Below are 17243 nucleotides of genomic sequence, written 5' to 3'. Positions count from 1 at the left end.
TATGAGCAAATTATGGGGTGAATGCAGCCTCCTTCCTGTTTGTAAAATTGTCTGTTAGCAGTTCTAAATTTTATGAAGCTATTCATTATGCAGATTTACTCAAATAGATTTAATGGATACATTCAAGTATTCAGTTTATTATTTGATATTTGGAATTCATATGTCAAGCTTTGTGCCTAGTCATTTAAGTTACATGGGTCTAGTTTCTATTTCTATGGTTTCTCAGATGGATATCTTAACCTAAATGTATCCTTTCTCCATGGAGCCATTTTTGTATCATAAACTGAACTTCATTTTCTTAACTGAATCTCAGCTTCAGGATACCAAGTTCACTGTTCATAAACATAAATAATAAACAGCAAAGAGAAAAAGAATATGGGCATGCTGAAATGAAGCTTAATTTTTATATCACTAAACAGTTTATGAATAAACATTTCATACTATTTGAACATCTGTTATCCTTAGTCCAGAAGTATTATCGCTATTCCCATGCATGTAAAGTCTTCTCTATTAGGCAGTTTTTCCCTTTTTATGTCCAAATTACAAAATACTTATTTAACAACTCTATATTATTCCTGATAAAACAAGTATCTTTAGGTACAATCTACAGGTTTTTATATACTCGATTATTTGTTCCTATGGATCATGTGCTCCAAGTTGTGGTTATTAAACAAGCATGATTACTAAGTAAGAGTAGCTTGTAAGCGAAGATTTTGATACTCAAGCCTTTGATTTTTTTTTCTCTCATGCAATTTCATGCAGCTGTCAAATGCTACAAACAGAAAATTAAAAAACCCAGAAATGCTTCAATTTGATTTTCGCATTCACTTTCCCTCTTCAATTTCAGCTTATTTAAGCAACATTTCAAAAGCAGACAAAGATATAGGATGCAAGACAATCCTTTAGAGGCTCAGACAGATGTGTAAGTGTTTATACAACCCACTTAGCACAGTCTTTCTGCAAATTTGCTCTAAAGAATCTAAATAATCTTGCACAGGTGCCCCATACAAGGAAGTTGAAGGCCTCAACCAGAAAGGAAGCCAGAGAATAGGTACTTGTTATGCATAACAACATAACTGGACACTGGAGACCAGCCTGTAGAGATAACACAGTAGCCAACAGCACTTTGAGGGGTTTCTAAGCATATGACTAAACTCTCCTAAATCATATTTCCAGTGCTGGTGAAAACTCAGTGCCTGGATATGGTCATGAAACAGATCAATACCCATATCTCTTTAATTTTCTTCAGCTAATAAGTGTTATGTCATGATACCTTCAGTACAGAATGCAATCTGTTGCAAGTCTTCAGCATCAGCAGTCTCATAACCTAAATGCTCTAAATTTCCTATAATGGAAGATGCTTAGATAATTTTATTACATCCTAATTTCAATGGAGCTCCACATAATGTTTTAAAATGAATGTAGCATTAAACTAATAAACAATAAAGTATTCTTCATCCTAGGCACAATCCTGCCACACTAAAGTCAAAGATGGATTTAAAGGTCCAGATGTCACCTCCAGACTTTATCATGGTGTGAAACTGATGTGTGTGTGTGCGCATATAACCTTTTCTGTTTCTATTTTGTTTTTATACCAGTTTCTCTTACTTAATTCTTGTCTATTTTCACATTAAAATAAAAACTTATTACTGTTGATTACTCAGTCTGTTGTACTATTTAGGTTATAATACCCTGCATAAATGTAGTTACAAAAAGGAAGTATAACTGTTTCTCTGAAATAACATAATTTTGATTATCCAATTAAAAGTACAGCTATATATAGACAAGGTAGTAAATTATAACAGTGCATTGGGATTCAGCCACGTAAGTAGCACTGTAATTAATGGTACTTAACTCAGTATATTACCAAACATTATCAGGGGAATAATAACGGTCCATGTGTTGAACTTAGTCTATGCTTCCCATAAAGGGTTCCCAAAGCACCTGACAGAGATCGCTGCATTAGTTCTTCCAATCCCGTGAGATGTGGAAGGCACTGTTCTCCTTTTACAGAAAAGGAGACTGGAATACAGGCAACAGTTTCCAAAGTGCTTGTGGATTTTCTAATTTTCGTTTTCACAGTGGTATGAGCCAGAGGGAGATGGAAGGAGGCTCTTCTGTCAAACTGACAGCATGATGAGAGTCAACCCTGAGCCTTTTCATCACAATCTTGCACATCTATGAATGAAGGTAACTCTTGCACTACGTCTCTGAATCGCCAATTCATTTAAAAAAAAAAAAAAAGGAAGGGCATGGCAGAGATCCAGAACAAAAGAAAGAGTTAGACAGGAATAAGAAACTCATTTAAACAAGTTCCCTAGCACAGAACTGCTAGTCCTTGGTGATTTCTTTAGGCCTCACGTAGCATCAAACATAGCCCAGAAGGCTTCAAACATTTTCATCCTGTTACATCCCCAGGAATATGAGACATTATGATTTGATTGCACTGCAATGGATAATTTAACAACAGCTTTTCCATCCCTCATGACTCCCTATGATTCTAACTCAGTGCAACTATAGAAAAATACAGTTTTCTGTATGTTGCTTTCACAGCCTTATAGCATTTTATGTGCCTCACGGAATGTCTGAATTTTTTTTTTGAAACACAGTAGCTAGAAACCACAATAGGCATTTAATAAGCATAATCAAAATAACTAAAAACTGAATTAAGAAGGGGGCATTTCCCAAAAGTAATTTTCTCCTCTTAAATCTGCCATAGAGAGTAACTGATACTAGATAAAGTCCCAAACTGCTTGCATGTGCATCATCTAAATTTATCACTCCAATTAGGTTTGGGCTCTGCTTGGGACATCAAACCTGTTCTATGTCCTAGGCACCGTTACTTCTTCTTACAAACCCTCTGAAAATCTTCAAAATTTTGCATTATAATATATAAATTTATCAAGTCATCTGTGCTTTGTACTGTTCAGTCAACTTTGTTCAGGAGGCCTGTTTCAGGGCTCGAAGAAACAGTTGAGCTATGGCTGAATGAATCACTGTATGGTACCAGACCAGTGTAATTGACCATGTGCTAGCTCTTAGCCTGCCAGAAATGCAAAGAAAAATGTGCTAGCTTAAAATTCAATTAAGCTAACATACTTTTCTAGCATTTGCAAGGGGCTAAAAGTGTGTTTATGGTCAATGTCCACAGCTCTGCTGATTCATAAAAATTCATAAAGGTACAGTATTAATGTTTTTTTCTTAATTCTTCAAAAAAGAAATTTAAGATTTTGGTATAACAAAATAATGCCAGATTTATCCAATAATGCCAGATTGAACTGGAATTTTAGTCTATGTCTTGAAGATAATGATACCTAGAATAAAATATAAGCTTTTTTTTTTTGTTTTTTACAGCAGCTCCTATGTTTTCTTATGATAATCACTCTAAAAATATAAAAGTAATTGAGGATACTAATGTCTAGTCCCTTAAAGAAAGTGCCACCATCAGAACCAAAGAACTGAAGGGAAACAGAAGAACAAATAAACGTAACCCAAAGCAGACAGAGGAATAGGAACAGAGAAAAAATATATTCTATCTGAGCACAGGAATGGCTTTTTTTCAGGTTTCATCAGAGCAATGGAATTCATCAGAAAATGGAATCTTTCCATTGACTTCAGTGGATAGTCAGATAATACATACAGACTGTGGGGGGGACCTAGACCAAGACATAGGCTATTATGTCAGAGAGAATCCAGTAATTCCAAAATCCTGAAAATCCCTTAAAGCTCTTCTTCTCAGAGACTACTGTAGAGATAAAAGCCAACCTTTAACCTTGACAGATGGAAGGATTTCTGCATCCCTTCCTGTCTATTTCAACTCTTTCCTTGTTATGCCATGTCCTTTCCTGCTTTTTCCCACTGTTTTTCCCTCTGGACTTTCTGATGCTGAAAGAGTTACTCTCTTACTCCAAGCAGATGACAGTTTGCCTGTCTTCAGGGACTGGTCACAATTTTTAGAGCATTCAAGCTTCTTCCTTGTGCCAGTCATTATCAAGGGAAAAAAGAGAAGTTCAAGGACCAAGAATATTTTTTGAAATAATGAATAAGAATTAGTATTAATGTTCTAGGGCAAAAGGGCTAAAAACATCTAAGCAATGAAAAATAAGGGCTGTGCATCTCTAGAGTTCCTGGAACACTGCCCTTTGCTAAAGAGAATCAATGTAAAAACACTGGAAACCTCTCTGACATTCAAAAGAACTGCATGTCTCCACAAATCTTTTTGTACAAATCTTTTTGTGTGTTACGTATTGAAAGCAAGCTTTTGGACCATAATAATAATTCCTGGAACTATTTATTTATTTATTTATTTTATTGCAGAGCACTTCTTTTTCTATTGAGAAATTAATTGAAATTGCTTTAACCTTATAAGCCCCTTGGTAAAGTGCTTACCCATCTGAAATATTTGTGCTATTTTCACTGGAGAAGAAAAAGCTCTTTTGCACAGTGTAACCAGTAAAATGCATTGCTGAAAAGAGATACCAAATCTAGCTTTCAAAAAGATGTGGTATAGAAAACCAGACTGCTGCCTTGTGCTGTTTTACTCAGTTCAATTAGTGCTGCAATGTATTATGAAAAAAATATATTCACAGCCTAATACAAATATTAAATAGTGTAAAAACAAGTATATTCATCAAATAAGTACATATTAAATATTATAATGCATAAATAAAATGTTTTAGCTGGAAGTTTATCTGCCCAAGGACTGCAGTAAGTAGCATTAGATGAGCACTGTTTCCTCATTAACTTCTCTGTTTTATTTTAACCTTGAAAATGAATATTTCCAGGGATTGAGAAGAGTGACTAACCTGCCAAGTGCAAGGAAGAAATTCTGGAAATGCCTTAAGCTGCTATTCTGGTCTCATGAGATTTCCAACCTATTTATGCAGCACAACACTTTGTATACAATTTACATAAAATTGCAAAGATTGGGTGACTACCTGACTTTAACCTCCAGCTTTAGAAGATGACTTGTCTTTTCTGTTACACTGAGTTGATGCATTTGCACTGCATGCAGTGCATTCACCTATCTGTGAATTCCTATCTAACCTCTCAGGCTGCTTACTTGAAATATTGAACTTTGAGGGGTAGCATCCCCTCAAAATTAAGTAATATCGGCTCTCTCAGGACTATTGCAACAAGGTAATTTATGCACCCAGTCTCCCTGCGCAAAGGAGAGAAGTAAGCAGTTCTGAGGACCTAAAGCCAAACACCAAAAAGCCCAAGGCTGTCAAACAAACACTAGCCATGGGCTGCACATGTATTTCTGACACTTAAGCCTGAAAATGAAATACCTCTCTATTCAGGATCCTGAGCGGTCCTTGTGGTAGACACGTATCGCTGTGTTTATACTAGTAGACTAAACAGAGCTAGAGGGTGTGATCAGTCCATACAGTTAAACTGTTGCCGTCATAGTTTCATACTATGTAAATAGGACTCTTCCAACCAATATATAGATACGATTTCAAGAATAACATGGGCCAAAGATTGTTACAAATACGCTGTCTGGATGTGGTTTTATTTTGGAGTGTGAGAAACTGGCATGATTCATCTCAGCCTGAAGTACATATCTAAAAAATGTCAGATGAATACCACCCTTCGTGTACATATTTATCTCTGCTGACTACAGCAAAAGCTGTTGATGACAAGTTCTGATGCAGAAAACTACATAATAAATATATAAATTTAGGTCTTCTGAGGCACATGTCTAATGCTAAAACATGGAAAATTATTTGACAGCCCAAGCTAATTCAGTGGAAGCACTGAATTAACTCCCGTGTTAGATAAAAATGGACATGCAGATTCTGTTCCTAAAAGAGCATCAGTGACCAGAACACACCAATTTGGAGCAAAGTCAGAACACCCAAAAGGAGAAGTAAGGAGCACGTGGAGTGCTGCCATTTATTCAGTGCAGTCACAGTTTCAAGCACTGACGCAGATGTCTGCAGGTGGAACAAATATTTGATGGCACCCAATCATAATGTTGAGCACAACAATTGTCTGACTTCAGCTCCATCCATCTTTCAAATAGATTAGTAGACTGGCAATCCAACATCCCAAGGGATTTATTACTGAGATAAATGAGCATGATCAAAGAAAAGGGTATATAGTAAAAGGAGTGCAGAATAACTGTTGATGAAGGAGAATGGGATCTTTGAGGTGGCGGGGTGGGAGGTGGGGGTGTTGAATTTCAGGGGACACATAGTACAATATACTGGGAGGAAGAAAAGCACAGAGAACTGTGATCACTGGGGAAAGCTGTGACCAGGGACATGTTAAAGCAGGGTCACAATACCAACTGCCTGGCATGGAGAACAGGGCGTGCCATATGTGAAAGAGGAGAAATGTGGAAACAGTATTTGAGGAATGATGGCATCCCACATCTTATGAGTGGAAGAACGGGCACTTGGACCGTATGGGGAGGATGAGAGGCACAATATTGTGCTCGTGCCATGACAAAGGACAGGAAAGAAATCCACGAGAGGCAATATGGGATTTGCAAGAAGCTCCAGGGTTTGGAGTGGAGGGATGCAGGGAGTCCTCAGGATAGTGCAAAATTAATTTCCATCGGCTTGAAGTGTATGATGTCCTAGTACTAATTGGTATGTAGCACACAGACCTTCACAGTGCTTTTGAAGTTTGAAGTACATTGCCACTATTCACCTTTTCAACAGTGCTGTGACAGAGGTAAGTCCACAAAATGATTTATGAGTAGCATTTTTTCACAGAATCTGTATGATCAGTGAAGCTTTTGAAAAAAATATAAAGTATCAGGATTAGATTGACCTAAACTAACTAACATGTAAGCTTTCTTCTGGAGAAATACAACTGTATGGAGTCAACCAGGGCTTCACTATGTGAATATCATTGAACAATTGGTTATAAGAAAATTTATTATAATGCTTCCAAATACAGATCAGAAAAACTAGCCCAACACCATTAAATTTCTTTTGTTCCTTATTGTGCCTGGCTTTATGGACTTCTTTTCCTAAAGGAGAAAATTTTGCTGCTTGCAGTTACTAGGTCAAATAAAGGAGACAATGTTTCCCTTGGTGTCATTAAAACTGCAACAATTTTCTCAGCAATTATAGAAAGTCAAAGTAATTGGGTAGTACAGCTCAAAGATATACACAGGAATCTACACACGACTAGAAGTAAAAGGGAAATCCTTGTCACATTGATGGCAATGACAAATCTCAAATCAACTTCACTGGGGTCAGGGTTAGTCCTAAACATTTGCTGAGAAAAGTTCTTGGTCAGTTTACTTATGAACCCTGGTGTCACTTGAGGAGGATCACCTCTAATCCGTGCTGTATTTTACAGAAAGCACAATTCATGCTGGACTGGAATAAATGTGTTAGAAGCCTGGAAGGGTCCCCAGTCAGGAAGACGATGGCATGGAAGGGTGAAACTGGTTCTGTTGAAATACTGCCAATGATAGCACAGGGGCCAAGATTTAATCCCGAGGATCCAAACCACTTGGACCAACTATTCAGCTGAATGGAACTACCAGATCTCCAAGGTTTCTTTTCTAATAAGAAATATTTATCATTGATTCTTAAATAAAAATCGAACAAAAGATATAATGCTGATATTTATGAATTTTTTTTTGCTTAGCGTTTCTAGAATTCTTCTGAATTTGTCCTGTATTTATGATGGTATATTACAGAGGAAGTTTACCATCCTCTGTAATACTGAGGGGACTGCAAGAACTAATGTTTCTGTATCCAAGCAAAAATATTTATCATACATTCCTTCCAAATTGCCTTTTATTATTTCTTTAAAACACGGATATATTTTAAAGATTTTGCTTATTTTATAGAGTTCTCTTCTGGGAAAGAAATCATCTAAGCATTAATTCTCAAAAGCATTGATTATTGCCACAGAGCATATGACTGTTCAATTTAAAATATCTTTCTATTTCAAAATCCCCTTTACTTTTCTTCTAAACATTCAATACAGCTTTTAAATTGTCAGAACTGAAGAAAATTATTTGATTTTCTGTTTGCTTCAGCATCAGTTCTTTGCAGCCTTTTGATTCACCAAAAATTTCAGGGTTTCAGCCTTGATCTGACCCAAAACAATTATTTCTTTTACTTTTTGGAGTTCATCATTATCTGCTCAGCTGTACACCCTTGGCGCTGCCTCTTGCTGCTTTGTCATTGTATTGTGAACTTTTCTGCTCAGCTCAACCCACTGAGATGGAGAAGGTCTCATCCTGATTTTCCTATGGGGTGCAGGAAGAAACAGCAGCCTGGTGACAAGTTCCCTTTTAAACCTGTTGCTATAGTAACAGGCAGAAAATCTCCCTCTTTCCATAACCTTCAGACTGGGAATTTTTCAAATCAGGGTGCCCATCTCTTTTCTGCCTGGCTGAGTTCTGTTTTGGGTCTGTGAGAAACATTGCAAATATTAATTGCCTTTTCCCGCAACCGTTAGCACCCAGATTTTCCATGTGGCAGTGAAGGGTCAAACTGTGAACCCTGCTTCTGGGATGAGGTGGTGGTGTAAGCACCCACACCCTTGGCAAGTTTGAGACAGGGCATCTTAATATGCTGCTGTCTGATTATTTATGAAGAGAAATGACTTTGTAAAAAGATGGAAAAAATAAACGGAATTGCACAAGAAATTCACGATGAAAGGTGACAACTGAACTCACCAGTGAAAACCTGGATTGTATTAGCCATATTTGCTGGTGTTTATCCTGCTGTACTAGTTACACTAGTGCAAATCCCCTTAGGAAGACAGACTGAATCAGTGACCTATGTGGTCAGCACTGTAAGAGACAGCCGTGGTCATGTACCTCCATGCTGGAAGGACCCCCACCACCATGGTTGTGCCAATACAAATTGTCTTGCCCTCAATAGAGCCTAAGCAGCCTATAATGAACGTGGAGGTAGAGCATGGTAACTTTTTTCTGGGGAAATGGAGAGCACGTCATTTAAGCTGCACGTCACGGGAATACATTTAAAAGGCTGCACATTTTATCCTTTTGAAAGGAGACAATACAGTGAAGATACTCAGTGAAGAAGGCAGGCATGGCAAAGCAGTCAGATGAGTCAGTCTCTCATCTCCATTGCAGCCGCTGCACTCTCTAGGGGAAAGTAAATGTTGCGGATCAGCTATGCAGCCAGGTGTTACAGAGGTCAGGAGGGCCTGAGGGAGAGAAAAACATCCCTCCTTTGCTAACATCCCATGTGTGAAACTTAACTCAAGCTGTTTCACCTTCTCCCCACTTCTTCTCTCTCTCTCTTTTCCTTGGAAAGGTCTTTCATTCGTTCCAGTGCAGACACTGGAATCAGTAGTCCAGATGTGGTCTAACAATGGGGTGAATCTTCCCAATTTGGAAGAAACGTATTTCCTCTGCAACTGAACTTAGGAGCCTCCTCAGCTGGACAGCCCTGTCAGAATGTACGCATCATTTAGAACAAAAATATTTGCATCTTGGCAAAGTAACGAATGAGTAAACTCCTTTGTATTCTGTAGTAGAAATGGATGAATAATTCATAACAAACAACCTATTTGATTAATCTTACATCCTTACAAATACCTCCTCGTGTTTGTGAATTGACCTTGGGCCTAATGGGATTTTTGCAGAGTTATCTGGCATTATGAGGTGTTTAATTTTTAGAAATAGCTTCTGGTCTGCAGATTGTTAGTAAGCATTTGTTGCCAACAGCCTATAATGAAAATGCAGGATAGTCAGCATGTTTATATATGATGCTCAGGCCATATGATATGATTTTGTTCTATGACTGAAAGTAATTCACACAATAAGCTCTCAAGCATAACTAAAAGAAATTTAAAGTTCAAAATTTATTTTCTGAAAAACATTCCCCATTATTTCATTAATATTTTCTGTGGTCTTGATCATCACATCAGTAAACTTCTACACTACAGTTTCTGGGTACAGGAAAAGGGAGGATTTGAAGTGGAATTATTTAGAGGTATGATGGAACCAGAAGAAAAAAGGCTATTTTTTGCAGTATCTGCTCAGCTAGTCACAATAAGCAAATAAGACAGTGACACAGAGACATAGTGGGGCATCTTGTATTTAAAACCTCTTCCAAGTTTAAAAGACTTTTATATCTCCATACCAAACCACCTGTCTACATATTTTTATTATACGGAAGAAAGATAGTCCTGTGGTTAGAGGATTAATTTGGGAAATCTGCAGTCAAGATTTCCTGTTGATCCATGAATTTTTCATATGGTCCAGGATAAGGCCATGGGAAGTGATGACAGTGGCCACCGAGAGTCTTGACCTTGCCTCACTGGGTTAAAGTTAACCTTTGTGGATATCTCTTGTAGACTCCCTACCTCAGTTCCCTGTAGCACAAGAATAAAAGTGACTTCTGTACCTCTAAGGGTTAGTGGCAGAAAGCAGGGAAACATTCAGTCGCTGGGATAATGCCCATCTAAGAATTTAAAATAAAGTATTTGTTACTGTGCCTGCCAATTACAGGGATAAGTGTCACTGCAGCAGTTTATTCTGTGTGGCCAAGCCCTGTGTCTGACTGAAGTCCCACCAGCTCCAGTCAAAGTCTACAGCTGTTTAACCATCCCTGGATGCTCTGGGGGAAGGTGGACCAAGGCTTGATCTGGCACAGAGGAGAGCCAAGCGCCCACTGCCAACTGCTTGTCTGTCCTTGGGAAAATTTCCTATCATGCCTGTTATACAAAGCTAAAATCCATAAAAAGTGCAAAGTGTTCAGACACTGGCTGCACTGAGGAAGGCTGGATAATTAGGTAGAAAGACAGACTGGAAAGTCAGGCCTTTATTTGGTTTTTTATTTCAAGAATGGCTATATCCTTTCTTCCTTTCAACACATAAGGTCATAAAGGCATGATCATGCAATCAACAGTGATTGAATAACCATGAGTTACTGTCTGACACTTGAACCGTACCAATTAATCAAAAGCAAGACTGCATCAACTGTGAAATAAAAATACATTTTCGTAACCTGCCCTTAAACTCCCTTACAGTTTACTTTGCAGTTGGAGCAGGTTAAGAGCATTATTAGTAACTGCAACCTGTTTTATAGGTTTTAACCTTTTTCTTAACATCCACTCAGTATCCTTTCCTGAAAAGAAAACAGTAATTTACTGAAACAAAAAGCCTTTAGTGTGAGTTCTCTTTCTTTGCTTAACATTAGAAGCTGCTAAGTGTTAAACTTGTGTAAAATAGTTTTCCTTACCTATAAAAAAGAGTTAAAATAATTTTTCAATAATCTATTTTTCCCTCTTTACTCTGTGCATGAACTACCTATTAAAGTCCATATTTAAAGAAAAGTTCATCCCATCTTCGGTGTTCACATGTTTCTTTTACTATTTGAATGCCATTTGAGCATGGCACATTTTCCATATGTCTCTTGTTAAGATTGCACTATTTGTTTTTGACACCCAAAGCAAATTGTTGCTTTACTCTATACATGCCTAAACTAAATAAGACTGTGAGAAGTTTCCAGTTTGCATAGAAAAGAGTAGTTTCATAAAATGTTTATTTTCTAATACATTAACATTCTTCAGATTTTATAACCACCAGCTAGAAGAAAGCTTGGAACTGGAAGAACTCCAGTTTCCATGAGACTTAGAGTGAGCTGCTTGAGATCACGCATGTCAGATCTTTTGCTCCTACCACCATGCCCTGCTACCTTTATCAGGTTGCTTATTTGAGATATTCCTAGTGAAAAGAATAGGAATTTTTGGTGTGAGTGTGAATCTTGTAACCATGACAATACTTATCAACCTGAACTCTGTTAACAACTAAATGGTAACAGAAAAGCTATGAAATACTGTCCTTGAGAACAGACTACGAATGCTTGGGTAAGCTTTTTTTGAAGGAATCCATTGCATTTCTGCCTGTTTTAACTAATGAGGTCTTTTATAGAATCAATAATGTAAAAGAGTTGAGATCAGTCCCATCCCTTGATACCTTTTCCCAATTAAGGCAGTGGGTCATTGTATTAATATTATTTAGTGACTATTCAGCGTTTTCACTCTGGTGAGATACTGTGCAAACATTAATTAATCCCCACCAAAGCCCTGAAACCTCACTAGGAAATATTAAACCCGTTTTGCAAATAAGGGCCTGGAGCCAGAGATTTTTCAGTACCAAAGATATCGCAACTTGAAGCTCCTTGTGACAGTGAGACTCTAGAAGAATGAATGGCCCTGCAGTTAGAGCTACCTTAAAGAATATCATCTCTATTCTGCCTTGACTTGGGGCAATTATTTTACTTCTCAAGGAAAGCCCTTGCTCTATTTTTTTCAGGAATGAATGTCTCTAGCAGTCCTTCAGACTGAGGCTATTCCTATAAAATAATTACATAGTCATTGGAGTATATATACATATTTATATAGAGAGAGCCCATTTCCATAGCCCAGTGATTAGAGTATCCACCCAGATTCAGATTTCACTCCAATGAATATTTAACTTTATACATGTACAACAGCAAGAAGAAGTGGAGACTGAGAAAAATCTAACAGTTTGTAGCTTTTTCACTAATGTTATGTTCAGTTCATGGATGTGAACTCAAATCTCCAAGTAACAGAACACAACACCGGGGGACAGACAGACAGATATGTCCCAGCTGTCTGTAGAGGTGTTAATCACTAGCACAGCTGTAACTACAGAGCTTGTCTACACTGAACTTAACTGACTATCCCAAAACGTTTATAAAAGTCTTCCCAATTTCCATCTTCCATAGTATGCTCCTTCTTGTTTTACAGTGATTCTCTCTAAGGGAGAATGGGACATCATATGTTTTTACATTACTGATGGTATCCAGTCCATTTATTCTGGCCATCTACAGTTTGGCAGCTAAGTCAGGAGGACAGGATTTCCTTCTGAAAATATTAAAGGCATCCACCTGCTCAATTCATTACCTAGCGATCTTTGGTACTTACTTTCAGAGGACTCCAATAGGGACCCAGAGTTTAGGAGCAAGGACAGATCTTTCCTTGCTTTTAGTATTTTTTTTTTCAGTCTTCTGGCCATAAATAGCTGAAGTTTTTGAAAGCAACTTAGTTTCTTTGTAGTCTGGTTGCAATTTTATTCTTGTTTTTTACTTTCTTGTTCCTCATTTCTGTTGACTAATCATCCGTCTTCTTCCTAACCAGGGTGCTGGATAATTGATCAGTTTAGTTCATTCTTTGTGTTAATCTTTGAGTACCTATTTCACATGAGAGTCCTTACTCCTGTAGACACCTGACATTTAATGATATTGACTTATACATCATTTACTCTGGCTTCAGAAATCCTGCAGTTCTTTCTCAACCAAATGGGAAGGAGAAAAATTTTGACATACATCTAGGGCATGATTCATCTCACCCTACGTTAAGCTTCTAAAGCAGGCTAAATCTGCTATGTTCTAGAAAAGTCTACCACTCGTCATTGACTCTAATGAAAGTCTAGATATCTACAGTTTAGACATCTACATCTACATTCGTCACTGAGGATGAGGAAAAGGCTGAGATACTTAATGCCTTCTTTGCCTCAGTCTTTAACAGGCAGACCAGTTATCCTCAGGGTACTCAGCCCCCTGAGCTGGAAGACAGGGACGATGAGCAGGATTAACCCCCCATAATCCAAGAGGAAGCAGTCAGCGACCTGCTACGCCACCTGGATGCTCACAAGTCTATGGGGCCGGATGGCATCCACCCGAGAGTGCTGAGGGAGCTGGCGGAGGAGCTCACCAAGCCACTCTCCATCATTTATCAGCAGCCCTGGTTAATGGGGGAGGTCCCCGATGACTGGAGGCTTGCCAATGTGACGCCCAGCTACAAGAAGGGCTGGAAGGAGGATCCGGGGAACTACAGGCCTGTCAGCCTGACCTCGGTGCCGGGGAAGATTATGGAGCGGTTCATCTTGAGGGCGCTCACAAGGCATGAGCGGGACAACCAGGGGATCAGGCCCAGCCAGCACGGATTCATGAGAGGCAGGTCCTGCTTGACCAACCTGATCTCCTTCTATGACCAGGTGACCTGCCTAGTGGATGAGGGAAAGGCTGTGGATGTGGTCTACCTGGACTTCAGCAAGGCCTTTGACACCGTCTCCCACAGCATTCTCCTAGAGAAGCTGGCGGCTCACGGCTTAGACAGGTGTACTCTGCGCTGGGTCAAAAACTGGCTGGACGGCCGGGCCCAGAGAGTTGTGGTGAATGGAGTTACATCCAGTTGGCGGCCGGTCACGAGCGGTGTTCCCCAGGGCTCAGTACTGGGGCCGGTCTTGTTCAATATCTTTATCGATGATCTGGACGAGGGGATCGAGTGCTCCCTCAGTAAGTTTGCAGACAACACCAAGTTGGGCAGGAGTGTTGATCTGCTCGAGGGTAGGAAGGCTCTGCAGAGGGACCTGGACAGGCTGGATCGATGGGCCGAGGCCAACTGGATGAGGTTCAACAAGGCCAAGTGCCGGGTCCTGCACTTCGGCCACAACAACCCCATGCAGCGCTACAGGCTTGGGGAAGAGTGGCTGGAAAGCTGCCTGGAGGAAAAGGACCTGGGGGTGCTGGTCAACAGCCGGCTGAACATGAGCCGGCAGTGTGCCCAGGCGGCCAAGAAGGCCAATGGCATCCTGGCCTGTGTCAGAAATAGTGTGGCCAGCAGGAGTAGGGAAGTGATCGTGCCCCTGTACTCGGCACTGGTGAGGCCGCACCTTGAATACTGTGTTCAGTTTTGGGCCCCTCACTACAAGAAGGATGTTGAGGTGCTGGAGCGTGTCCAGAGAAGGGCAACGAAGCTGGTGAAGGGTCTGGAGAACAAGTCTTCTGAGGAGCGGCTGAGGGAACTGGGGTTGTTTAGCCTGGAGAAAAGGAGGCTGAGGGGAGACCTCATCGCTCTCTACAACTACCTGCAAGGAGGTTGTAGCGAGGTGGGTGTTGGTCTTTTCTCCGAAGTAACAAGCGATAGGACGAGAGGAAATGGCCTCAAGTTGTACCAGGGGAGGTTTGGATTGGATGTAAGGAAAAATGTCTTTACTGAAAGAGTGGTTAAACATTGGAAGAGGCTGCCCAGGGAAGTGGTTGAGTCACCATCCCTGGAAGTATTTAAAAGACGTGTAGATGTGGCACTTAGGGACATGGTTTAGTGGGCATGGTGGTGTTGGGTTGACGGTTGGACTCGATGACCTTAGAGGTCTCTTCCAACCTTAATGATTCTATGATTCTATGATCTGAATTACTTTCCAGCTGTTAGATGAGATGAATTCTACCCCTGGGCACCTGACCTCCTTCCTGTGTGCTGTGAAATGGGGCAGCAGGGCAAAAAAACCCCAAATGTCCAAGACGGCTTAGAGATGTGCTCATTCCATGACTCCTCCATAGGATTAACTTGTGAGATTCCTAGGGAGCCTCATGTTTAACCGTATCTTCCCTCTTACACTATCTTAATTAAGGCAGAAACTGCCTGAAGGTTCTTCAGTCTCTTCCTTAACACATCCTTCTGTCCTATCTTTGGAACTTATCCTGTAGCTTTTTTTCACTTGTTTTTTAATATTAAGTAGACAAACAAGTCCCATACAGATATTTTTACACTGAACGTTTATGGAACTCTCTGACTTGACTGTAACTGAGTGGCAACACTGCTTGTCTTAGAAAATCCTGTTCTAAGAGATTATTTAAACATAATGATATCCCCTGCCTGAATTCATGCTCCTTGTTCAAACGGTTTGGTTTTTTTCCTTAATATGGCAACCATGATTTATCTTCCTATCAATGTGCAACAATAAGGTCAGGGTGAGAGTTTATAATCTTCTTGTCAAATACAAAAATGTCTTAATAACACAAAATAAACTGTTGCAATGTATTAACATGAGTATATTCATAGAAGGAGAAAAATTAGTTACACTGACTTCTGAAATGTAAGTACTCACTTTGAATAAAGGGAGCTTTAACTAGCAAACACACAAAAACCACTTTCCATATTTCTCTTCCAAAAATAACCACATAAAGTAATTGCATATAAATAAAAATTTTGATGGATTTCACATAAAACAGTGACAATCTGAGTATGAAATTCTGGGAACAGAAACTCAATTTTGCACAATCTAAAAGGTATAAATCTGGCTACACTGAAGCCAGTGGGATATTTTACTACTAGCTGTGTGAGACAGAGGTATCAAGATTTCACTCATGGACTCCATGAGTTTCTGATTTCTTCTCGCTTCTGTTAGTTTTTTAACTTTAAAAGGTAACATTGAAAACTTTTTCTGCAATTATTATGTTTTCTCAGGGGTAAGAAAAAAAGAAAAAGACAAAAGAAGGAAAGTTGATCATTTCCTTGAACACCTTCTTTTGAATTCTTGGTTGCCTGGGTGTTACCCAAACCTGATGTTTTTCTGCTTTCGATTCTCTAGCCTTATATAGCAGGTGAGAAATTCCCAGAAGGATTGGACTGAGAGGTTTTTGGCCACTCTCATTAACACCACCTGGTGCCGTGCCTGCTGTAGCCTTTGTGGCTGGAGAAAGGCTGTATCACAGAGCAGCCTCCTGCCTCCTCACCCCCACGGCTGCACCCAGCCTCTGGATGTACAAGCAGTACAAATTATCTGAGAGATGATATCTGTACCTAGCTCCTCCTCTGGCGTCCCTGGAAAACTGAAGCCCGACTTGAGCAGATCGCCACCCTCTTCTTCTGAAAAGACAGAAACAAAGTAGCTATTTAATAACTCTGATGTTTTAGTATATCCAGTCATAAACTCTCCACTAGTTTTTAAATCCATTCAGTGATACCTATTACCATTCAGTATCTCTGATACCATGAAGCTGCTGAGGTACTATTATCTGCAGCATCTAGTCCTCTTTGCCAGTTGTTCTAGTGTTCTTCTATTTTATTTTTTTTAATTTTGCCAGATGTTTTCACATCACTAGTGTCATAATACTCATAAATACCTTTTTTTTAACATCTTTTACATTGTTCTTTTCAGCTTTGCTTAGTCACATGGAATTCAACTAAATACTTAACGTATTTATTCCAGGAAGAATCATTATTGTCAGTCCTCCAGTTGTACCTTTAGCACTTCCCACCTCTGATGATAATAATGCCACTCATGATTCTCAGGCCACTTTCCTTACCTTTTATTCACAACCATTTCAATTCTGCAAGTCTGAACTCTGATAATGCTGTGATGGTGACTTTCTCCAATCAATAACATTTACTTTTTTGCCAGAGACAACTTCTGTAATTCTGGAAAAGTACTTAGGCTCAGATGATATGTCTATGCTGTATGAATGCAGTGAGGTAGG

General features: G+C 39.4%; 1 protein-coding gene across 12 annotated transcripts in view; it reads right to left on the bottom strand.

Annotated features, from left to right (window-relative positions):
• The window catches only part of DLGAP2 (DLG associated protein 2), a 494722-nt gene that overhangs the window by 91193 nt on the left and 386286 nt on the right, over positions 1–17243 (bottom strand). For 6 of the 12 annotated variants that reach the window (XM_076332874.1, XM_076332875.1, XM_076332877.1 and 3 more), the window contains one exon: positions 16567–16632. The exons of 4 other annotated variants lie outside the window; for them this stretch is intronic. In XM_076332874.1, coding sequence (XP_076188989.1) covers positions 16567–16632 — 66 coding nt within the window. The remainder of the gene's footprint in view (positions 1–16566; positions 16633–17243) is intronic. 2 more of the 12 variants (XM_076332878.1, XM_076332885.1) reach the window with 1 other exon arrangement.

Source organism: Aptenodytes patagonicus, chromosome 3 (genome assembly GCF_965638725.1).
Source record: "Aptenodytes patagonicus chromosome 3, bAptPat1.pri.cur, whole genome shotgun sequence".
Lineage (NCBI taxonomy): Eukaryota > Metazoa > Chordata > Aves > Sphenisciformes > Spheniscidae > Aptenodytes > Aptenodytes patagonicus.
Note: the sequence above shows the minus strand (reverse complement) of the source record. Positions and strands in the feature narration are given on the sequence as shown.